At 45.2% G+C, this 25,240-nt stretch overlaps 1 protein-coding gene across 1 annotated transcript in view; it reads right to left on the bottom strand.

Moving 5' to 3' along the window:
- The window catches only part of WTIP (Wilms tumor 1 interacting protein), an 85,421-nt gene that overhangs the window by 12,472 nt on the left and 47,709 nt on the right, over positions 1–25,240 (bottom strand). The window contains exon 3 of the mRNA XM_015411089.1: positions 17,903–17,970. Within this exon, the coding sequence (XP_015266575.1) occupies positions 17,903–17,970 (68 nt within the window). The remainder of the gene's footprint in view (positions 1–17,902; positions 17,971–25,240) is intronic.

Genomic DNA, 25,240 nt, shown 5'->3' with positions numbered 1-25,240 from the left:
CATTTGGAGGCTGGCAAGTGCGGTGGCTCTAGTGGTTAAGATGCTGAACTGCAGGCTGTGGAAGGTCAGTAGTTCAGCAGTTCGAGACCCGAGTGTGCCGCATGACAGAGCGAGCTCCCGTCTCTAGTTTCAGCTCCTGCCAACCTAGCAGTTCAAAAGCAAGAAATTCAGTGGGAAGGTAACAGCGTTCTGTACGCCTTGGTGTTTAGTCATGCCAGCCACATGGCCACGGAAATGTCTTCAGACAGCGCTGGCTCTTCGGCTTTGAAATGGAGATGAGCACCGCAACCCTAGAGTCGGATTCGAATGGCTTTCGAGCAAGGGAACCTTTACCTTTACTTTACCTTATCTCCATCAGAGTCCTGAGAGCCAGTTGGGGCAAGTCCTAAGCTAGACAGGCCAGGGAGTTTGTGTATTCCTATGAAGCCGTTCATCTGCAGACTTTAACAATTCATATCACATATTTGACTGTGTGCAGCTTCAGATGGGTAGCTCTGTTGGTCTGCAGTATGCCAAAGAGTTTCAAAAAACTAGGTCTTCAGGAAAGATGCTCCATATAAGCGCTGTCTGTAGAAGAGCCCCAAAGGATTATGGGGTTTGCTGTGTGGAGCAGTGGACAAGGTTTCTGGGAACTGGGCATGAGTGAGAACATATCTAGGAGGAGTCCCAGATAGTCTTCCAAGAAACATCCATGAAATCCTGTTGGTCTTTAAGGTGCTAACTGGACTCAAACCCAGCTCTTTGACTGTGCATAAAATATTACCACTGAGTTGCAGCACATAACACAGTGCCTTGGAATGGATGTTTCTTGGAAGACTATCTGGGACTCCTCCTAGATATGTTCTCACTCATGCCCAGTTCCCAGAAACCTTGTCCACTGCTCCACACAGCAAACCCCATAATCCTTTGGGGCTCTTCTACAGACAGCGCTTATGTGGAGCATCTTTCCTGAAGACCTAGGGTTTTTTTTTTAACTCTTTGGCATAAGGTAGCTCTGTCCACTTTTAAGGAGAACAGCTAAAACTATCCCTGATCTGGATAGTCCAGGGTAGTGCGATCTTATCAACTAAGCGGTTCCAGCCCTGGGCAATGTCCTGATGGGAGAACACTGAGGAGGTCCAGGGTCACTATGAAGAGACAGGCCATGGCAAACCACATCCGAATGGTTCTTGCCTTCAAAACCCTACAGGGTCCCCATAAGCCCACTACAGCTTGACGGCAAAAAGAAAGAAAGAAGCTAAAACTGATTCCATCTGGGAAATAAAACGGCTCTGGTGACCATCTGGCCAGCATTTCAGAAGGTCGTGACCTCAGGGGCTGGGGTGGCAACAGGTGGGAAGGTCCTGGCAGAGCAGATGGCAAAGGATTATCAGCAGCATAAACTCAGCTAATTCTCCACCACTGTTGCAATGATTTAATTGGACCATCTGGCTGTCGTTTGATAAGGAAAGCAAAGGGCCATTTATTGATTAACAGGGGACAGGACTCCTGAAGAGGTGAATGGCCTCATGGGCAGGTTTGAGTAATTTATGGCTCTTGGAATGGCTGGAAAGAATGGTATTTATTAGGCAGAAGAGACAGGTTGACGCAGAATATCTTTTTTCTATGTGACCAATTAAACTAAACCCATATTTTGTTTTTAAACAGAATTGTATTTTGCTTTTCTAAAAAAGCAGACAACAGTTGGATTTCCCAGTTTAAGAAAATGCTGCAGAACCTGCAATTCTTCAACAACAGAAGTGAAATATTTCGCAGGCTGTGCAAAGTGACATACCCCATAACCTGGTTGTGGTACCTGTGCTCCTTCCAGATCACTTTATTGATCTGGAGAGGCTTGAAGCCCTCTCATATTCTTTTTATTTTTTAATGGTTGGGTATAGATTTGAATGATATGAACAGAGTTACACCCCTTAATGTTCCCAACGATTCCCTTCACTAAAGCAGCATTCACACAGTTTTTAATTCAGGTGCATTTCACTAAACAAATAAAAAATTTAAATGGGGGCCCCTTTCCAGCCACACATCAGAAATTCAGGCATAAATACTAGGGTTTGAAGCTTTAAAAAATTCAGAGAAGTAGCCATGGTCAACTGCTACAACCAAAACAGAGTCTTACGGTGCCTTGAAAACTAAAAACCATTGCCACCAAAATATCTGTGATTCAGAGCCTGCTTTATCAGCTGATTTTTTAAACAAAAAGATATTTAATCTAAAACATCTAAGAAGAGTCAAAGTTACAAGGTAGAAAGTCAGAATGGGAAATGAACATTAAAACTGTTCATCTAAAACAGAGAAGCCGCCAAGGGACACCAAGATACCAGACACACACACACAAACACCTCATAAAAAAAATGAAAGCCCTATTTTCCATCTCTTTACAAGCCCTTCATCTACATTCTCTCATCAACTGTTTGTTCTTCAAAGAAAATAATCAAAGGTCCTGATCACATGGCGAATTTGCTGCGGGAGAGCCACGGGTGGTGGGCGGATTATCGGGGCGCGATCACACCACAACATCTGGCAAGTCGAGTGCACCCGTGGCCAACCCATGGCATATCGCTGAAAAAGCGCAATTAAAAAAACAGTACCTCGTATGTAGTGGCAAACTGTTTGCCACGGGCTGCCTCCGGACTCCTGCGGTGTGATTGCGCCGGCCCCTCACTAATGCGCAGCCAGGGAGGACAGGACCCGTGGTTTGCCGCCGATGCATTGGATCACGTTCTGGCGGCTCTAATTGCACCAGAGCAATTAGCCACGCCTCCCCCCCCCTTCGTTATCCGGCCCGTGTGACTGGGGCCAAATTACAACAGAAATCACCCATCCATAACACAAGAGAACACAAAACTGCTGGTTTTAAAGGCAGGGTGCAGGTTAATTTATCCTTTCACCCCAGAAACTGTTCTAAACTAACTCTTGTGTCATCGTCATAGACTCTTTCTTAAGTGTCCCTTGAGGCTCTCTGCCCTCAACAAGGAGATCCAGACACAAGCCTGAATGTCTTTTCTTCTTGATTCTATTTTATTCACAGTCCCTCTTTTTCAAGTGTGAAACTAGCCATTCCTCAATACACGACAGCAGCTGCTCTTGCTTTAAATATAGAAAGGCTTGTAGAAGAATGCAAACCGCTGCTGGTTTCTCAAGCCAACAAACTGTGGACTAGAGCACAAACCAGACACCATAACACAGCACAATCTGCATTTATTTAAATGGTTCTACCAACACCGAAAAGATAATGATGCAACATAAAAGACTTGGGATAAGCTTGAAGTTAAGAGAAGCAGAGATGCAGGCAATGCAAGGTGTACATTTAGATTTCTGTATGCATTTCAATGTACAAAACCCTTTGCTATCTAGAGCTTCTCAGGGTCTCGATGAAAAATCCCCCCAAACTGTGCAGACTAAGCATTGGGGAAGATGGTGCTTAATTTTTATTTATATCCTGTTTTTCTCGCTGACTGGGATCCAAAATGGCTTTTCACATTATTCTCCCCTCCTCCACCTTATCCTCATGTCAATAACCTTGTGAGGTAGGTTTGGCTGAGCGATTATGACAAGGCCCAGGGTCACGTGAAAAGCTTCTGGTCTCAGATCCTAGCCTGATACTCCAACCACTATGCCATGCCAGCCATCACTCATGCAGAAATCCCTAAGGAGACTTCGCACCAGTGAACATTGGGGAGGTAATGCTCTACCTCGCTGCTTATGTTACCAGCATTCGACCTTGTCAGATGGTCTTGGACTTCCATGGTCATCCAACAGAATGCACAAAATATTCAAAGTAAACACTGCTTTGACAACTTCAAATGTATAAGACTTTCCTTCCCCTCCGAGCAGTGGAATGCATCCCTTTATGATTAAAGAGCCAAACTCTGTCAAAACTCAGAACAGGATAAAGAAATGGCCAGTGTAAGAAAGTCCATTTTGTATAACCAAAGCCATAAAGCTTCACATAACTGACATGTCGATAATTCACATTTTCTGCATCCCTAGCACGTTGCTGCAAGTCCTTTATTAGCAAGGTCTTATAATACATAATAAATATACCCAGGATTGTTTTAATGCATTTGCATAAACCTGCACATGGTTTGCACATGGATGCCTGACAACTGTTAGCCTCTATCATTTACCTTTCTGTGTGCAGCATCTCTAAGAAGCCCTGGAGTCCCATCAAAATATTTTCCTGCCACTGCCTTCACATACTGGTTATTTTAGTATCCCCCCCCCCATCCCTCCAATATACCATAACTTAAAATATTTTGTTTTCTTTTTTTAAAGAGCAGCGTTGGGCTCATAGGGAGCTATACTGGGCTCTACAGCTACAGTTTGCAGATCCCCTGAGCCAGAAGCAAAAGGAAACAACTGCTGATCTTCTCCCCCATCAATCCTTTGGATCTCTCTGCAGATCCATCCTGCACTCTTTTAAACAAATGTTCACCATTACAATAGGAAGAGGACATATTTGGTAACAGATCCAAAAATGTTAAGGAAGAACAGGTTGCTACATCTCATCAAAGGCACACACACCCCAAACCAAATCAAAATAAACCTCCCAAAATTTTATATCATGAAAACATGCTTTAAATGCTACATAAGAACATAAGAGAAGCCAATGTTGGATCAAGCCAATGGCCCATCCAGTCCAACACTGTCACACAGTGGCCAAAAATACCAGGTGCCATCAGGAGGTCCAGCAGTGAGGCCAGGACACTAGAAGCCCTCCCACTGTTGCCCCCCCCAAGCACCAAGAATACAGTGCATCACTTGTCCCAGACTGAGAGTTCCTATCTATACCTTGTGGCTAATAGCCACTGATGGACCTCTGCTCCATATGTTTATCTAATTCCCTCTTGAAGCCGTCCATGCTTGTAGCCACCACCACCTCCTGTGGCAGTGAATTCCATGTGTTAATCACTCTTTGGGTTAAGAAGTACTGCTCAGCAATTTCAATGAGTGCCCACGAGTTCTTGTATTGTGAGAAAGGGAGAAAAGTACTTCTTTCTCTACCTGCTCTATCCCATGCATAATCTTATAAACCTCGATCATGTCACCCCTCAGTCGTTGTTTCTCCAAGCTAAAGAGCCCCAAGTGTTTTAACCTTTCTTCATAGGGAAAGTGTTCCAACCCTTTTATCATTCTAGTTACCCTTTTCTGCACTTTTTCCAATGCTATAATATCATTTTTGAGGTGTGGTGACCAGAACTGTACACAGTACTTCAAATGAGGTTGCACCATTGATTTATACAGGGGCATTATGATACTGGCTGATTTGTTTTCAATTCCCTTCCTAATAATTTCCAGCATAGCATTGGCCTTTTTTACTGCAGTTGCATACTGTCTTGACATTTTCATTGAGTTATCTAGTACGACTCCCAAGATATCTCTCTCTCTCTCTCTCTCTTGGTCAGTCTCTGCCAGTTTGGATCCCATCAACGTGTATTTATAGTTAGGATTTTTGGCTCCAATATGCATCATTTTGCACATGGCCACATTAACCCCATTTGCCACGTTGAAGCCCACTCGCCCATCCTCAACAGATCCCTTTGGAGTGCCTCATAATCCTCCCTGCTTCTCACCACCCTGAACAACTTCATGTCATCTGCAAATTTAGCCACTTCACTGCTTACCCCCAACCAGTGTTCCCTCTAAGCCGAGTTAGTGTGAGCTAGCTCACCGTTTTTTAGCCTCCAGCTCACACATTTTTGTCTTAGCTCAGGAAAGATAGCTCTGGAGCAAACTAATTGATGCAGTAGTCAAATCGCTCGCTCACAACTTTAATGCCAGTAGCTCACAAAGTAGAATTTTTGCTCACAAGACTCCGTAGCTTAGAGGGAACATTGCAGTCCCAACTCCAAATCATTAATGAACAAGTTAAAAACATCGGACCCAGTATTGATCCCTGTGGTATCCCACTGCTTACCACCCTCCACTGAGAAAATTGCCCATTTATACTCACTCTCTGTTTCCTATTAATTAACCAGTTTTTGATCCACAAAATGACTTGTCCTTTTATCCCATGACTACTGAGCTTACTTAGGAGTCTTTAATGAGGAACTTTATCAAAAGCTTTCTGGAAGTCAAGGTAAACAACATCTATAGGATCCCCTTGTCCACATGTTTGTACACCCCTTCAAAGAACACTAACAGGTTAGTGAGACAGGATCTTTCCTTACAGAACCCATGCTGAGTCTTCCTCAATAGTTTTTGTTCATCAATGTGCCTACTAATTCTTTCCTTAATAATAGTTCCTACCAACTTACCCTGTATGGATGTCAGACTGACTGGCCTGTAATTTCCCAGATCTCCTTTGGAACCCTTTTTAAAGATGGGAGTGACATTAGCTACCTTCCAGTCCCCAGGAATAAAGGCAGATTTTAAAGAAAGATTATATATTTTTGTCAGGAGATCCACAAGTTCACATTTGAGTTCTTTCAGAACTCTTGGATGTATGCCATCCGGGCCTGGTGATTTATTAGTTTTTAAGTTGTCTATCAGTCATAGGACCTCCTCTCTTGTCGCCTCAATCTGACTCAGGTCTTTCAACACCCCTCCCGAAATCAGCGGTTCTGGAATGGGCAAGTACTTCTTAGCTTCCACAGTGAAGACAGAGGCGAGGCAAAAAATGCATTTAGCTTCTCAGCCATTTCCCTATCATCCTTCAGTACTCCTTTTACCCCTTGGTCATCCAAGGGCCCCACTGCCTCCCTGGCTGGTTTCCTGCTTCTAATGTATTTGAAGAAAGTTTTATTGTTGGTCTTTATGGGGTTTTTTTGCAATATGCTCCTCATATTCCCTTTTTGCCTGCCTGATCACAGACTTGCATTTTATTTGCCACAGCCTGTGTTCCCTTTTATCAACCTCACTGAGACTAGCTTTCCACTGCTTAAAGGAATCCTTCTTACCTTTTACAGCTTCCATTACTTTGTTTGTTAACCATGCAGGCTTTTTTCTACGCTTATCTGTGCTTTTCCTAACCTGCGGTATATATTTTTTCTGAGCTTCTAGGATTGTAGTTTTAAATAGTCTCCAAGCTTCCCCAATGGTTTTGACCCTTTTCCTTTCAGTTTCTTCCTCACATGTCCCCTCATATCAGAGAATTTACCCCTTTTAAAGTTAAAAGTGGTTGCTGCACTGGTATACACATTTACAAAAAATTCAAAAAATTCCATAGATAACAGAGAACTACACAGGAAGGCCAAATAATAGTCTAAAAACACATGCAACTAAATCTAGAAGAAAAAGTATGGCTGCTAAGTTGACTGATTAAAGATTTTATCTTTTTATTTACGAACAATTATCACTTCCATTTCTGCCCTTATCAGCCCTATTGAGGCAGCAAACAAAAAAACATGCATAATGAAAACACATCTTAAAAACCATTAAAACAAAAGAAAAACAATATGTTGTCGAAGGCTTTCACGACTGGAGTTCATTAGTTGTTGTAGATTTTCCAGGCTGTATGGCTGTGGTCTTGGCATTGAAGGACCTGACGTTTTGCCAGCAGCTTTGACTGGCATCCTCAAAGGTATAACACAGAAAGATGGAGTACTCTCTGTGTCAATGTTAGAAGAAATATGGCAGGCAGGTAATTTATAGCTGACATGGTAATTGGATGTGTTGTCCAGCATTTCCGTTTCTTAAAATAAGATACTGTGTCCTGTTTGAAGTTAGGCTATGTTCAGCCACTGCTGATTTTTCAGGTTGGTCAAGTTTGCAGTGTCTTTCATGTTCTTATATTTTTGTCTGGATGCTATATTGTGTGGTCCCGATGTAAACCTGTCCACAACTGCAGGGTATACAGTATACTCCTGCAGAAGTGAGGAGATCTCTTCTGTCTTTTGCCAATCGTAGCATCTGTTATATTTTTCTGGTGGGTCTGAATTAGGTGTGTGCAAAAAAACAAACAAACAAACAAAAAACCCAGCCCAATTTGGATTCGGCCGAATCGGGCAGAATCAATTTAGGCTGGCAGAAAGACTCCCGCATGTCAATTTCGGCAGCAGAGCTGATTGGGGAGTCTTGGTCAGCCGAATGTCACTTTCGGCCCCATTATATCCTATGGGCCATTGAAGTCAATGGCGAAAACATAGGGTATATTCTGGGGGCTGGAGGAGAGAAGGGGTTTGAGGGAGAGGCTCCAAACTTGCAGGGTAGCTGCTGGAGCCTCTCCCCAAGATACCCACCAAGTTTCAAGAACATTGGACCAGGGGGTCCAATTCTATGGGCCCCCAAACAGGTTGCCCCATCCCCTCCATTGTTCTCTATGGTGGGAAAAAAGTTATGGGGCCGATTCGGCAATTTGGTGGCAAGCCGATTCAGATCAGAATATCTGAATCAGCCTACAGGAGCCCAAAAGTGGCCTGAATGGGCCATTTTCAGGGGTGCATTCGGTTCAGACGAACCAAACACACATCCGTAGTCTGAATACTGTTTGTAGGTTGTGTTTTTTCATAATTTTTCCCATCTGATCAGTGATTCCTTTGATAAATGGCAAAAACACTTTTCCTGTGGGAGACTGTTTTTCCTCAGTTGTTTGTTTTACCTTTGGTTTAATCGCTCTTCTGATTTCATTCTTGGAGTACCCATTTGCTTGAAGTTTAGATGATTTAGTTCATCGTTGAGAAAGTGCAGTTCACATATCCATCTTGCACGGTCTACTAATGTTTTATGCCTCTTTTTTGCCGAGGGTGGTGATTGGAGTTTTTGTGTAAATAATGATCCGTGTGAGTTGGTTTTCTGTACACCTTGTGACCTAATTGAAGGTTAGCCTTGCGGATGACCATGATATCTAGAAATGGGAGTTTAAACTCAATTTCTTTTTCCATGGCAAATTGTATGTTCGGGTGGATGCTATTGAGGTCGTCTAAAAACTTCATCAATTCTACCTCTCCATGGCTCCAAATGATAAAAACACATCATAAACCAATGCATATACAAAAACAATAATTAAAACAGAAGGCAGGAAGGGCGGGAGGGGAATCAATGAGGGAATGCGAGACAAAGCAAAAATTGCATTTGCCATTCCTTTTCGAGCACGTACTGTGGGAACTGTCATCTATGTTAAATATCAGAAATCTGATAGATGTATCTATCAAGAGATATCTTTGTCACAAACATCATATGGAACAGAGATCTGGAGGGGTGGTCAGGATGGAGATTTTATAAAATCGATTCCAGAGGGTTCTATTACTTTGCCCTCCAGGTATGCCAGAAGACACAGTGAGGGCAAAGATGGCCACTTGTTATGGCCAGAATTCGTAAAATGTGTATAACGTGCATGACAGTTCACTTAAGTCATGTTTTGCAGATGAAATGGTGGCTGAACTAGCAAGTGTACTCCTGTCCAATATGGGTATGGACTTAGCCATACCTAAAATCTCCAAAAGTGTAAAGTAAATACACCTGGGAAATGGGTCTTCTGGCCACTCTTGGTAGTAATTCCCACCACTGCCATGTCCTTCTGTTTGCTGTACTGTGTGCATATAGATCGGTCAAATGAACACAACACTTCGTGCATCTGATAAAGGGATCACCTTGCATGATTGTTTTAGCACACTGACATAAATCTGTGCATGGTTTGCACTTGGATTCCTGGCAACTGTTCACCTCTATCACTTCCCATGTCTGTAAAGCATCTCTAAGAAGCTCTGTGGTCCCCGAAAAACCTTTCTTGCCATTCCATTAGCATCATTCCTGTCCATCATAAGGTTTCATTTGCTTTTTTTTTGAACAGCCATATTTGCTTCCATATTGACCCACATTAGGGTCTGGAGCCATCAGGTACAGACCACGGTCATAGGCACCTATCATGGATAACAATCCTGTTATCGTTTACTTTAACTTAACCCTGGAATGAAGGAAAAGAGAGTCAAAAGCCCCTAATTGTTCCAAAAGATGCTAGTGCTATACTTCAGCCTATGATTCATGCCATAAACACTTTAACAAATCAAAAGGTGAAAATGAGTTCAGGGATTCCAGTCAGCTCATTTTAACTGACTTATGTAAAGGGACCCTAAGTAAGAAGGCACTGTGATGAGCTAAGGCAGATTCCCAGACTGCCACATCCTTGTGGTTCCAACTCATACCACTCTGGTGAAGTAAGAAAGAGTACTAAGGTCCCGTGGGATTGGTGACCACATGCACATGGTACTGCAGCTACGCAGGAGGGGGCAATGGTTCTGCACCCTCTCTACTGTATCATGCTTATAGTGGTGAAGCCTCTTGCCTTTTGGATGAGCTGAAATGGCAACACAGAATGTTCAGAGGACGGATGTGTTTGCAGTTCAGCTTTTGTGAGGGAAGGAAGAGTTGTCAGCTTGGCTGGCCTTCACACAGGGGGCAAGCTGAGAGAGGAAGTGCCAGGACAGAGGGAAGCTGAAAAGCAGACAGCCCAGAGAAGAGGCTGAAGGACAGGTGACGAGTAGGAAATGGAATGAGGAACCTGGATAAGATGGAGGAACCTTAAAAGAGGGGTTGGAGATAGGTGGCTTGAGGGAGAAAAAGCACCAGAGAGAGGAACTGAGGCAAGAAACTGGATAAGTGGAGCAGGGACTGTGAAGAGATTCCATAGTTCTGAGGGTCAGGAGGAGCTGTATTCAATGGGAGGGTGAGGAAAGTGGTGCTGGGGAGGCTGATAAAGACACTGGATGGTCAAGAAAGAAGTGCTAGATCTGTACTGACCAGGGAATTCTGCCCATTGTGGCTCCTCATGGCACTGCAACAAGACAAAATGGAGAACAGAAGAATGATGTAAGGTGGAATGGGGTCCCCCCTGGGGAGAAAGGCTGGGAATAAATGAAGTAAGTAAATAAATAAATGTTGTTATACGACCACCCTAAGGAAGCCACAGAACACAGAAGGGGGTGGAGTGAATTTCATACAGTCAGTTTGAACTAACCAGACAATAGTCCAGAACAGGGAAGGGTACCTCATGCCATACCTCCTTCCTTCTGCAAGCCAAAGGCTGCCTGGGATTCTTGCACCCCTGCAGATATGCCCCCACAAAGAATCCAACACTGACAAGGTCACCCAATCCTGAAATAGCCTTAAATCATTAATAGAAGCCATGGAAAGCTGCTGCTGGTCATCTTAAGAGTAGTGGTCTTCAACCTGTCCTGACCTGTGACCCCCGTGACATCAGGAGGCAGAAAGGGGAAGCCGGAGTTATGACCCGGTGGGTATCAAGGCTAGGGTGGTGGGCAGCAGCCCAGGAGAGCCAGGACAGGAAATACAAGCCAAGCAACAAGTGTGAAACATACCAAGGAGCTAGGGCTGCCAGCACTACCTCAGGAAACACCAGGGCATTTTGAGGATGGTGCTTGAGGAGGATGTAACCTCACTCCCAGGGTGATGATCTAGGAATTCCCCCAAATCTCCATGGTAAAGACCAGAGAGACATGGGGAAAATTCCTAGAGCATCACCATGTAGGTCACTTTCCAGCCATTTTAACTCCTGCCCCTCAGTTTCTCAAGAGGCAAAATACAGGGAGCTTTCAAAAATTGGACAAAAGCGGGATTCAGGAGACCAATAGATATAACTTACCAAAGCAAGATCCTAGACAAACAATACTTTGACATTAAGATTGGGACCCAAACACAGTGGTATCAATACCTCCAACTGAAGAACCTTATCGAATCCCTAGCGAATCTGGGAACATTCCAAAGGGAACTGACACCGCTAGAAAGGACAATCAAAAATTATCCAAAATAAACAAAAGGAATCTTATCAACACTCTACAAAACGATCATAACAACAGAAAATCGAACCAAATTAAAACATCAACTTTGTTGGGAAGAAGAGTTGAACGTACAGTGGCAAGACTCATACTGGAACATAATTTGGTCATCACCTGCAAATAATTCACCAGTTCACAACATCCACTTACAAACTTTCAAACTGACGTCGAGATGGTACTTAACTCCACAACACCTACACAAAATAAATATAAACAATGACCCTAAATGCTGGAAGAAGTGCGGACAAGAAGGCTCGTACCTCCATTGCTGGTGGGACTGCCCACAAGTTAAACGTTTCTGGAAAGAAGTAACAGCCCAAATTAAGGAGATAACATCTCAGAAAATTGCGTTCAAACCAGAAATTATACTCCTAAATAGATGGGATGAATCAATAATAGACAACACTATGGAGACTATCTCAACACTACTTGCAACAGCCAAATTAACAATAGCAGCAGCTTGGAAGTCACCCTCCTGACCCTCTCTGACAGTGTGGCATGATAAATTAAGGCAAAAGTTTGTAATGGCCAAAATCGCAGACTCAATACAAAGAACACAACAGACAACCATAGCTCCACATATGAGATTTATTAAAACATGGTCACTGATACTAAATTATATGTCAAGGAAAGAAATACTCCTAACTAACACTGTATACCACAAGTGGTTAAACCTGTGAGAAATACAAAGTAATCAGATCTGCTAACAAGGTCAAACTCTGCACTCACATTCAAAACAATTACAACACTTATCAAAACCAATATACGTAGGGGAACATTTTATCACTTACTAACTAAATGTAGTACTGTACTGGGTAATGTAAAACAACATATTTGTTATTTGTATATGTAATTTTCCTGTTAAAATAATAAAAATAAATTTAAAAAAGAGTGAGGGACTGAGGCCTAGGGGGTGGGTTTACCCACCACAAGCGGGCAAATGGCAAAGCCTACAAGGGCCATGGAAGAATCTTCTCCAACTACTGAGTGGCTTTTCCTTACTGTCCCATGTTGGTATGCAAAAAGAAGCCAGAGATATAGAACCCTTGCTCTCTAGGCATGCGCATCAGCAGCACATCCTTCCAAAAGGCACCCCCCCCCAAAAAAAAGACTTTGGAAATCATCTGAGGGCTCTGACCCATGGACTGAAGACCACTAGCTTATAGTCCAGAAATGCTGCAAGATTCTGCAAGCAATCTGTCCATCTCAGTGATCCTGCTGCACAAAGAATTGCAGGAGACCACAGCAGAGTCAAACCAAACCACAAAGCCCAACATACACATTTGCTATTTATTTGGGGGGGGGGGGGATGGCCAAATCCTGTATTTTGTGTCTACTGCGTGTTTTTTGTCCTCTCCTGGTCCTCACAACAGAGTTTTTGGGACAAATGGCAGGCAGGGAAAGCCAAGGAAGGATCAGCTGGGCCAACTCCTTCCACAGACTCTTCTTCTGGATCCGACCCAAAGTCTGGTAGAGTTCCAGGATAATACCAAGTCATGAAAGCAGGTCAGTAAGAATGGCAGAGAAGTCTCTTCAAGGTCAAATTCCAGCATTTTGTAAGAGGCTGGCTTCCCCTCTTTCAAACAGTATTGATAGTTCAGAGGAAGACCATCGCACACAAATGCAGCATGCCCAACAGACTACGGAGTCTCCAGGACTGCATGCGAGTGAAATGCAAATTGTCAGGTTTTCATTACTCAAGGAACGCAATCAGCTTCGGCTCACCAATCTACATCATATTTCCCCACTGCCGGACATACAGCAGCCGTGTTCCAACAATGGGCAGTGTCTTCTAAATCTTTGGGCAGTAGCAACGTTTGGCTTTTCTTTAAAATATTTAGATACAAGGGGTGGAGAGAAATCAAATCATCCCTGATTAAAATAGCAAGCCATATTTCCTTTGACTCTAATTATGCTACAATTTATCATCAAAATGGAGCACAAATGTCTGGCTGGGATTATTTAAATTAGCGGAAGGCAGCTGAGGTGTCCAGCTCGCTACTGACCATATCGACGGAACCCCCCCCCCCCCCCCCCGTTTTAACCCCAAGTTTTAAGTCAGTACCAAGATTTAGGCATCCATGTGAAAGACTCAGTTGTGTCAGGCAACTATCTTTCTAGAAAAGCACCAGTGAAGCCCCGTGCCATCCAGGAGATGGGCATTGTTGTTTCTACTTTACCACGTTTCAGAGTCATTGCTTCTTCTGAGCTAACCATGGTTTATACCTCACCAGTCTCACTACTTGCAAGATTAGAACTGGGTCTCAAATATGCCTTCCTGTACAAACTGTCCAGGGGCAGGGTGTATTTATTTTAAGTATTTCTGTCCTGCCTTATCTCCTTGGACTCAAGGTCGGCAACCACTGCTGCAACCGAGTTGCAAGGCAGAGGTTAACAAATTTAAAACACTAAAACACCAGTTTAAAATATTTAGCACACACTGGTTAAACCACACTGGACCATCACACTCACAGCCAGATCTCTGCAAGACTAACTATAGTCTCTCTAGATATTCAGGATGTTAACTTGGGTTAAGGTTAGGTAACAAGCCAGTTCACGGAGGTGGGGTGGATTAGGAGAGCATGTGGTGCACCAGGAAACTGTGGCCACAGTTTTGGAAGGGGAAGGAATGTTAAGAGTAACATTAAAACTATATGGTGACCATCAAAGGCAAAGTATTTTCCCTTAACATCATTCAGCAGTTCTTACTCATGGGTTCAGTTTTCTGAAAAAGCCACAAAAAGAGTGAGTACAATGAAAACTATATCAGCAAGACTGCAAACCGGTTACAAAAGCCTTCAACAATCATCTTGCAGCTAATCTCCCACTGAAGACGTTCCAGAGAGGAACAGGGAAAAAGGAAGGCAAGCTCTCACTGCCAGCAGGAACTAGACGGGGCTCAGCTGCAAAGATTTAGAGAGTCTCCCGCATGCAAAGAGCCATTAGCAGCAGGCTTCACTGGCCAACACCATACCCCAGAGAAGCAGATTTTTGACCATGAAGCAATTTTGGATTTGAGCTCAGGGAGCATTCAATCAGTGACCACAAGTTTCACTGGCTACCAAAAAACGACATCATGCACCTCAAATATTCTAGAGATAATTTTTAAAAACCTGAATTAAAAAAACACACACAATTGAGAAAAAGAAGAATATATTAGATTTAATCCCTGCCCCTCGCTATCTAAGGGAGTTTCAGAGCGGCTTACAATCCCTTTCCCTCCCCCTTCCCCTCTCCATAACAGACACTCTGTGAGGTAGGTGGGGCTGAGAGAGCTCTCTCAAGAACTGCCCTTGAGAGAACAGCTCTGAAAGAACTTGCAACTGACCCAAGGTCATACCAGCAGCTGCATGTGGAAAAGTGGGGAATCAAACCCGGTTCTCTACTATTAAGAGTCCGTGCTCTTAACCACTACACCAAACTGAGCTTTTTGCTGTCATCTTTTTTTTTTTTAAGTAGTAAAGCAAATGTCTATTGTGAGCCCTGAGTTGTGCTATCAGTTGGTAACAAACCTCCTGAATCCTCAACATGGCGGACAAAACCACCAGACATTAATCCCAGATCCCCACCCTGAGAATCCCAGGCACTCCTGCCACTTCTTGTGAAAGGAACTGGAAGGCTTTTACCTCAACAAAGACGACAACAACAAAGGAAGAGGGGAACACTAACAAATGAAGGCTAGTCAGAATCTCTAGCTGTTGCCACAGAATCAGCCAGAAGCAGATTAGTTGTTCAGAGACCCAACGTCTAGTAAACCTTCTACAGTGACAATGAAAGTTAAGACGATCTCCAGTGAAAGATAAATTCTTATCTACTGTGGAGAGCAGCAATGGCATGCCATCAGGGTTGCCAGGTGAGGCCGACAAGCCGGCAGGGGGACTTACCAGGAGGCTCTGGGAGAGAGGAGGGAAGAAGCACGATTGAACTCCAAAGCGAGTTCCAGGTGAGCTGGCCGTCACATTTAAAGGGGCCACATTCCTTTTTAATTGCCTTTTCTCCACTGGGACGGAGGCACCTTCTTTCGGGGGCTCAAAGAATTGGACTCCCTGGTCCAATCTTTTTGAAACTCGGGGGGGGGGGGGGTTGAGGAGAGGCACCAACAGCTATGCTGAAAATTTGGTGCCTCTGCCTCAAAAAACACCCCCCCCAGAGCCCCAGATACCCACTGATCAATTCTCCATTATATCCTATGGGGACCAGTCTCCATAGGGTATAATGGAGTGCCCAGCGGCCATTCCCCCCCCCCCACTTTCTGATAGCCCTGAAGTGAGGCAAGGGGCTCCAAACCGGGGGATAACCCACCCCCAACTGGGGATTGGCAACCCTACATATCATTGGCATGTCATTATTGGGATAGATCCTACCCCTTTCCTACCACTCAACTGAGCAAAGTGCATTTATTTCTTTATTAAAAATACTTACACCCCACCTTTTCTTGGCTCAAGTTTGACGCCCTCCGCCAATCTCAGTTGGAGGAAGGCTTCTTAGGCTTATTGCTTTTTGTAACACCTGGCCTGATGAAGCGTTCTAGGGAACTCAAAAGCCTTGCGCACTGTTTTCTGTTAATTTGTTTGGCTTTAATGAGAGGTATAATGCGGCTTTTGGCTGGAAATTTTGCTAAGGACAAACACGGCTGCCTAAATATGTTACTGAACTGTTGGGTTTTAAAACATTTAGAGTGTTCAAAAAAACTCTCTCTCTGTGCGTGTGTGTGTGTAGCCTGATCTTCTCAGATCCCAGAAACTCAGCAGGGTCAGGCCTGGTTAGTAGTTGGATGGGAGACCACCAAGGAAATCCAGGGTTGCTGTGCAGAGGCAGGCGAGGGGAAACCACCTCTGAACGTCTCTTGCCTTGAGAACCCGATGGAGTTGCCGTGACTGTGACTTGACGGCACGTTCCACCACTTTGTGTATGTGTTAGTTCACTCAATACAAGTCACACATGCAAGATCAGATAATTGCAGTAGAATATGGGCACTGAAAATGTTTTCTATTCAAAGACTATGATGCAGAGGTGTCAAACTCATTTGTCACGAGGGCCGGATCTGACATAAATGTCACTTTGTAGGCCGGGCAATGTATGCCATAAAACACAATGCCAGGTACCGGAGACAGAAACTATATAAGGGACAGCAGCTGGTAAGCTCCGAGTTTGGTGTATCCTCACTGCAAAGCCCCATGGGCTGGGAGGGGGGTGCAAAGGAAAACCCACACAGGCATACTGGAGAGGCAGCAGTGCAGTGCTGGGCAGATGCTCCCATGATGCTTGACTGCTGCAGACGAGGTTGTTCTGCCATGCTGAAGTCACAAGGGAGTGGCTCCACCCACTCCCCACCCAGCCCTCCCTCCCTTGCATCAGTTACTTGTGGGTTTCATAAGAGCCCTGGACAGGCTGCATCCGGCCCCCCCTATGTTTGACACCCCTGCTATGAGGCTATCATGGGCTACGAGTCACAATGGCTACTAGTCATGATAGATATCTCTTCCCTCCCGCAGCAGAGGTGGTATGTCTCTTTAAATCAGTTGGTGAGGAGCACTGGCAGGAAGTTGCTGTTGCGTTTATTCTGTTTGTGTGCCCCCCTAGAGGCAGCTGATTGGGCCACTGTGTAAACACAAAGTCTTCTGGGAAGCCAACATCACGGTTTGCAACCATCATGTATAACTGCTGCTCAGAGAACTATATAGAGAGACTGAAGACATCTCTCCCTTCCTCTGTGAAGATGCCCCAAATCTTAAAGAGAAAAAGAGTTCAAAAAGATCAAAAATTGCTCTTGCAATCTGCCAGCAAGTCACAATCTGGCCATGCCGATAATAGGGTTCCCAAGTACTTACCGCAATCCGGCGGGGGACACATGCTCCCTGGCCGGAACATTCCTCCCTGTAACTCACCATGCCATCGCCACGAAGTGATGCTGGGCGATGCACTGGCAATGGGGCTGAAAACTCGATGATACCATCGAGTTTCCAGCCCCATTGTCAGAGCGTTGCCCGGAGTCACTTCCTGGTGACGGCATGGTGCGGCACGTCTGTTGTCCCCGCAGGAATGACGTCTGTGTCCCCCGCCGAATCACGGTAAGTACTTGGGAATCCTGGCTGATAAACATAAAGTTATTTTCACAGAACACACAAAAATTCCCCAGAAGACATAGGAAGCCCTAAAATCTTACTTACTAGGAAGTCTTCTTCACAGTAGACTTTTCCATTGACATTGTAGAAGGCTTTCCCTCGTAATCTTCTCCCTGTCAAAAATATTGTACCATCTATTAACACTTCACGTTGCAGTAATAATGAAAAAAGCTTTCAACGATGTAGTGGGCAATATACTCTACAGAAGTCACACATCCTATTTTTTAATCTTCTGTTGGAAGTCCCTCCCCCCAGCTTTCAGGCTACTGCCGCATCTCCAATGAGGACCAGTAAACCATTTTTGTGGGCAAAAACTAATCTGGGTGTGATACAGGCAAAGGGAGTTGTGCAGGTGTGGGGGACCCCGTTCAACGCTCCAAATCCCTCCCAAGAAGTTCTTACATCCACATTCCAAAGACAACAGGGCACACCTCTAGGTTGCCAGGTTCCCCCTGGCCACCGTCAGGGGGCGGGTTGCCAGCTCCAGGATGAGAAACTCCTGGGGGGCTTTGGGTGAAGCCTAGGGACAACAGGGACCTCACTGGGGTACAATGCCATAGTGTTCACCCTCAAAAAAATCTGTTTTCTCCAGAGATACTGATCTCTCTAGTCTGGAAGCGAGCTGTAATTCTGGGAGATCCACAGGGCCCACCTGGAGGTTGGCATCATTTCCCCTGATTCATCTCTCCCTCCCCTCTAAAACTGCCAGCCATAGTTGCCACCTTTCCAGTGTTCCTTCTAAGCTGAGTTAGTGTGAGCTAGCTCACAGTTTCTTAGCCTCCAGCTCACACATTTTTGTCTTCGCTCAGGAAGGATGGCTCCAGAAAAAACTAATTTATGCAGTAGCCAAAGCACTCGCTCACAACTTTCATGCCAGTAGCTCACAAAGTAGGATTTTTGCTCACAAAACTCCACAACTTAGAGGGAGCATTGGCACCTTCCACTTTGGGAACTATCAGACCATGATGGTCCCAGAATGTCAAAGAGCTATTCAAGGCAAGAGAGCTGGGGAAAGAGGAGAGACTGTCTTCCCCCTGGATGACACAGAAGCCCTGATTTTTGACTCAGAAGGCAACTCTTCACTCCTTGGCCACTGGTCACAGATGCCCCTGGAATCCAGGCCCTAAAGACTGGGGTTTTTTTTGTTTTGTTTTTTAATTTTAATATAAAAACTGCGATACAAAATGGCGACTCTCTGACCACCGTTATACAATGAACTCTGGTTTCTCTTCAGATCGCATAAATCTTTCGCCTTTTACTAAAGACTGTTTGTTATGTATTGTGTTATATTCTGGATAGCCAGAATTGTTGAATGAGCCTGAGCTTCAGTCTCAAGCTCCATACTCTCAGTATCCTGAAATCAACAGTCTGATTGCCTGCCATTGTGCAATGGACCAATCAGGGAAGACTATGACTTTCAGCGGGAACCCTATTGGTCCTAAGCACTCACTTATGATTGGACCTTACTGTTCTAGGGGTGTGGTTTAGCCAGTTCCAAACTGTATGTAAGTTGTGGTTGTTCGGTGTGTTCTGTGCTGTTGTTGTGTTCTGTTCCAATAAACTGAAATCACTAATTGAAGAAAGAGCTGCCTGCTCTTGAGTTACAACACTGATTTCTTGTGGGGGGAAGAGACAGACCGCTGACTTAGGCATCCCTCTGGCTTACTTAAAAACGGTTTCTTTTCCCAGGCTTTGCTGTGCCCCAAAGCTCACATGCGGCTTTTGCTCTAACTCATTTAGAATCTACACCCAAGAGACAACTGGCATCAGGCAAGACCTAACCTGCAGGTGAAAAGAGTGACTCTGCTTCTTATGACGCAGACAAGATCACCCACTTGCACACTGCATGTGTAATTTAAAACACACACACACACACACACCACTCCTTGGTTTTGTATTCACAAGCAAGGGATTATTCAGACAGCCATCGGGAACACAGGCTTGGACCCTACATTCCTGTTTGTCACCCTAACGGCAGTTCTGACAACTGAACAGGATTTCCACTGGCTGAAGTAGGCAGGGCAATTTCTGCCAATTCCCCTCTCCCACCACAGACCCTGACTCTGAACCCAAACAAACTGCTCCTGGGGATTCACTGACCCACAGGAGTGTCATTTCAGGGGGCACAGAAGGCTTCAGGGAGGGGTGGGGAAGTTGGCTTCCTCTAGCTGCTCAGGATCCTAGCCAAAGGCTTCAGCAGCAACAGCAACGCAATCGACTATGAGAGCACCTCAGCCTGGCCCGCTTCGGCATCATCTCCCCCACTGCTGAAAGACAGCCCGAAACTTGAGGTGGGGGCCCTCTTTTCAAATTTCTAATTCTTGGGGCACCCTTTTTACATTAATTTGTTTGCCAAGGAGACCTGTGCAGGTCTGATCAAGAGAGAGGCCTGAAGTTACATATCACAACAAGCAGGTCTGGCCACGAGGCTGCCTTGGAACCACATTTCTTTATTTAATTCATTTACAACAAGTATTCCCCACTTTTCTACCCTCGTCATGGCCGCCAGGGCAGCTCACGGATTAAAGAACGTACCTAATAAAGACATGTCTTAAAAACCAAGCAAGAACACACCATTAAAACAATTACAACCATGCTAAAATACACACTTTTGTTAATGTGCCGCCAAGCTGCTTCCAACTCATGGCAATCTTATGAATTAATTACCTCCAAAATGTCCTATCCATAGCAGCCTTGCTCAGGTCTTGCAAACTGGAGGTCACGGCTTCCTTTATTGGGTCGAAATGCATGCACAGAAACATAAAAACAACAATAGGGCCGGCAGGAAAGAGTCCCAGAGTTTCGGTGCTGCAACTGAGAAGGTGCCCTCCTGGGTTGCCACTCGCCTATTTTACATACAAAATACTCCAAGTTCTTTAGAGGAATAAAAGGGTAGGCGGGGGGGTGGGTGGGGGAACTGGACCTATTTCCTGCAACACCAAAGTATGAATTTTCTGCTCTGGCCTATACGGCAGGGCACTCATTCGTGTCTTTATTGATATCTTTACTTCATTTATGCCCCACCTTTCCCAAAGCAAGTTAGATTATTCTTGTCTCCATTGTATCCTCTCAACAACCCCTCAAGGTTAGATGAGGCTCAGAAAGGGAGACCGGGCTAACACCACCCAGCAGGCTTCCACGCCAGAGCGGGGACTTGAACTTGGGTCTTCCAGATCCAAGTCCGACACTCTTAACCGCTACCCCATGCACTGGCTCCTTTGCCAAGCAGTGGTGATAAAGAAGGGGTGGGGAGGGTCAGTGGCATCGGCAGCTTGCCCCAGTCCTAACACAGATAGGAAAATGTTTTACAAAACTCTGTGCTGCATAAATCATCAAGGAGCATCATATGTAAGCAGATGTCAAAGGGGAAAGAACAGTTTGTTCTATTCATTAAGGACAGAACCAAGGAGAGGGGAAGGGGCTTAAACTAGAGTGGCGGTCACTCGCGCGAGATAATGCGGGGGGGAAGCGAGGCTATTTCCTCTGGAGGAATTTGACCCACAGTTGCGTGATCACACAGTCCCTTGAAGCTGCGGGGGCAGCCCGTCACTGCATGATCAGACGCAACCGTGGGTGAGTTGGGTCTGTGGTTTTTTGCCGTTTGTTCCTGATGCGCTTAAACGGGGAATTGATGAATCGTATCTCAGCGCTGAGGGCTACCTATGGAATGTGCGATGATGCGCATACTGAGAAGGGGGGGGGAAACAACGGCACGGAGTCGGGATGGCCTGATCAGACCATCCCGATGCCATGAGAATGCGCTGGAGCGATCAGACAGGGGAAAGTCCGTCTGTGGCCCGTAGCAACCCGTTTGCTACCGGACTTTCCCTGGTGTCTTTTTACTCCACTTCTGCAACGGAGCAAAACAGGTTGCCGATGGGTGCGGGGTGCTTCCCAGATGTTCGTGTCTGATCGCGCCCTTTAAATCTGCCCGGCATTCGCGCCTATGGCGCAGCTAATTGTGCGTGTGATCGCACCCTAGGTAATTCCCAGTAAACTTGAGGAAAGTCTTCTTAGACACAAACAGCAGTATATCAGCAGCCCCATCTTCTCAGACAGCCTGTGCGATCACTCTCCCTAGAAGAAGAGTAGGTTTTTATATCCTGCAGTATACCCTACAGTCATATTCCCTTCCTTTCCCCTTAACAGGCACCTTATGAAGTAAGTGGGGCTGAGAGAGTTCTGAGAGAACTGCAACTGGCCCAAGGCCACCAAGCAGGCTTCATGTGGAGAATCAAACCTGGTTCTCCAGATCAGAGTCTACGGCTCTTTAACCGCTACACTACACTGGCTAGAGAGACAAGACTGCCATTTCTCAGGTACACTGAAGATATAAAGATATCCAGGGATAAATCAGGTGAGTCTCTTGAGTCCATCCGTTCTCTGATGTCAAGGGTCTACCAAAAGAAAAAGAAAAACCACACTGCTCTCACACTCAGGGAGGGGGTGAGTAGAACGTTTTCCCGTGAATAGGAAGCTACCACCCCTTGACCCAGAAAATAATGAAGCCAAGCACGGGGAAATTGAGGGACTCTGTGCGCTGGTCCCAAACAATCTTTTGGCCTGTGAATAAAGACCACACTCCCCAGAACACAGGCAGATCTCCAATAAACAAGACGGAACAAGCATTGCATCCAGCACAGTGCAGCTTTCAAAATTTCTGAACCAAAGCCAAAGACACATAACCCCGTTCATTGTACATCAGTTTGTTAGAGGTCTGCCTTTAAAAAAAAAATTATATTTTTTGATGACACAGGTGGGGTTGATGCTACCTACGTGACTGAAACTAAAGGGGGTGGATGGCAATGATTAAAGGATCTGGAAGCATTCGGGGCCAAGGCTGTAAAGTGAACCTAAGAAGTATGCCTCCCAGAAAAGACAGCAGCTCAGGCTGAATTCAAAGTTCTCACTCTTCAATTTTATACTGCAAGTTTCAAGACCACACGGTTTCACTGAGAAATCCGAAAATGTATCCAGTGGATTTTGCAAAAAAGAAAAAAAAAAAGCAGGGAAGGACTAGATGGGGAGTCTTGCAGTCCGAGGTGAAAGAATTTCCCTTAGCACAACTATACTCTCTCCCCACCCATTCCCAGCATGTGACAGTCTTCCCATGTAGAAATACTTTCCCTCACAATTTGCTATGATCCAATTTCTTTTGTCCTTAACAAGAAATTACCTAAAATTCCGAATTTCGCATTAAAGTAAACTGACCCTCCAAAAAAAGAAATACTATCACTACCAAAATTGTGCAGTGTTAGGGGAATTCGTGCAGAGTTTCTTAACTTCTCTGAGTTGTAGAATTGGGAGATATTCAGCACCGTAGTTCAGGACTAGCGATTTGATTTTTCAATCATTTCAAAGCAGACATGTCTTCAACATGAAGCCGCCTCAGAAATACATCCATAGAAGTTGCCAGAGTAGAAAAACTGTTACTGATAGTTATATCAGCTGTTATGTGGCTCATTGAGAGTTGAATGTGTGGGGAGACCAACTCTCTTCCAACAGCAACAATGTCTGTGATGATTTTAGTCTTTCTTGCCACAGTGGTCTTTAACAAGCCTGAATTCTGTGATCTCAAAGTAGTCCCTTTCCACAGAACAAGCTGTCCACCATCACCTCACAGCCTGGCATACAGGTGCCCAGGCATTCATCATGAATTCTGTGAAAGTGGCCAAATCCCTCAGAGATTTCTGCAACTGTGGAACGTCATATCCTGCAGGATATTGCCCACTGATCATTGGAACACACACAAAACCAGCATAGCCTTCCACTGAAGGATTTCACAGCGTTCGCGTTGCCCAGTTCTTCATCGCTCCTGGGCACTGTGTGCCCTCCCCTCGGGCACGCTTCCCAAACACCAGGCTTCCTTCCTTCTATGGCTTTGCAATCCCCGGCACAGCAATCTCGTCAGACTAGTTTTCAGAAGCTCCCAGGATGTGGCTCTCCGTTTCACACCTGCCCAGGTATCTGAAGAACAATAGCTCCTTTTGCGAGGCCAGACTAGAGAATTTCCTTGCAGAGCGGCACACAAAGGAGAGGAATCCTTCCAGGCCAATTAAGGAAGGTTCAAACTCCCTCCCATTATCTAGCCAATACTTCAAATGTTTGCTGCCCACAACTCCTTGGCAAAAGGTGGTAACCTTTATGCTCAGGGACTAAGGTTACTGCTTCTCCTGGGATGGGCTCAGCCGCTTGTCCCCGCACCTGCACTCTCAGAGCTCTGAAGTCCCACTGTAGGGGTGCCCCAAACAAAAGTCAGCTCTGGCCAGTGGGCAGACAGGAGTGGAAGGAGGCTGGTCTGATGAAATTGAAGAACATCAAGGAAGAGGAGATGAAGGAATGAGCAGGTTCCTGGTGTAGGCTTATGAGGCAAAATGCTCTCTCACCGGAAACGTTCCCTGCACTGAGAAAACTAGTGCTTGACCCTAACCTGGATAGCCCAGGCAAGCCCGATCTCGTCAGATCTCGGAAGCTAAGCAGAGTCGACTCTGGCAAGTCCTTGGAGACTTCCTTGGAATACCAGCAGTCAGGAAGCGGGGGCAGGCTTTATTCAGCCACCTCTCTGAATATCCTCCTGGGCCCCAGTAGGGGTCAGTCACCAGAGGTTGCTATGACTTCCAGGTGCACACACCCACACATACACACACATGCACATATGAAAATACAAGAAAACTAGCACTTCAGGAGCAAAGGGTAGCCCAGAGCCCTTGTTCCCTGATGAGCTAACTTTCCATGAACATAGGACTCTTTTCCGTATGAGAATATTCCGCCACACAAATTTATTTGATTTCTAGCCCTCCTTCCACCGCACAGCAGGCTCAGGGTGGGTTACAAGACATATAAAAACAATAATTTAAAAATAGTTAAACATAATACCATCACTAAGACCTATATAAAACATCAATTTATACTAACCATTAGAGAGTCATCTGTAGTACAATTAGTAACTAATCTCAAAAGGTTCTGCCCATGTGTGATTGTAGATAGTAAAGCACTGAGGCAAGTGGGTGGACAGGGGACAGCACGCTGGTAGAGAGGAACAGGGGAGGCCAATCCAGATGGACTTCCACCGCCTCAACCATAGGCCTGGTGGCACAACTCCACTTTACAGGCCCTGTGGAACTGCATTTTGGGAGAGTGTTCCACCAGACTGGTGCCAGAGCTGAAAAGGCCCTGGCTGTGGTTGAGGTTAAGCGGATCTCTTTTGGGTGAGGGATCACCCGAAGATGTTGATCCATAGAGCATAACAATCTTTGAGGGGCATGCCAGGAGAGATGGTCCTGCAGATACGTTGGTCCCAGAACACAGGGGGCGTTAAATGTTAAGACTAAAACCTTGAACTTGATCCGGTGGAGCTGGTGGAGTACCAGATGTACATGGGCT

The sequence above is a fragment of the Gekko japonicus genome, unplaced genomic scaffold (genome assembly GCF_001447785.1).
Source record: "Gekko japonicus isolate JY-2015 unplaced genomic scaffold, Gekko_japonicus_V1.1 scaffold711, whole genome shotgun sequence".
Classification (NCBI taxonomy): domain Eukaryota; kingdom Metazoa; phylum Chordata; class Lepidosauria; order Squamata; family Gekkonidae; genus Gekko; species Gekko japonicus.
Note: the sequence above shows the minus strand (reverse complement) of the source record. Positions and strands in the feature narration are given on the sequence as shown.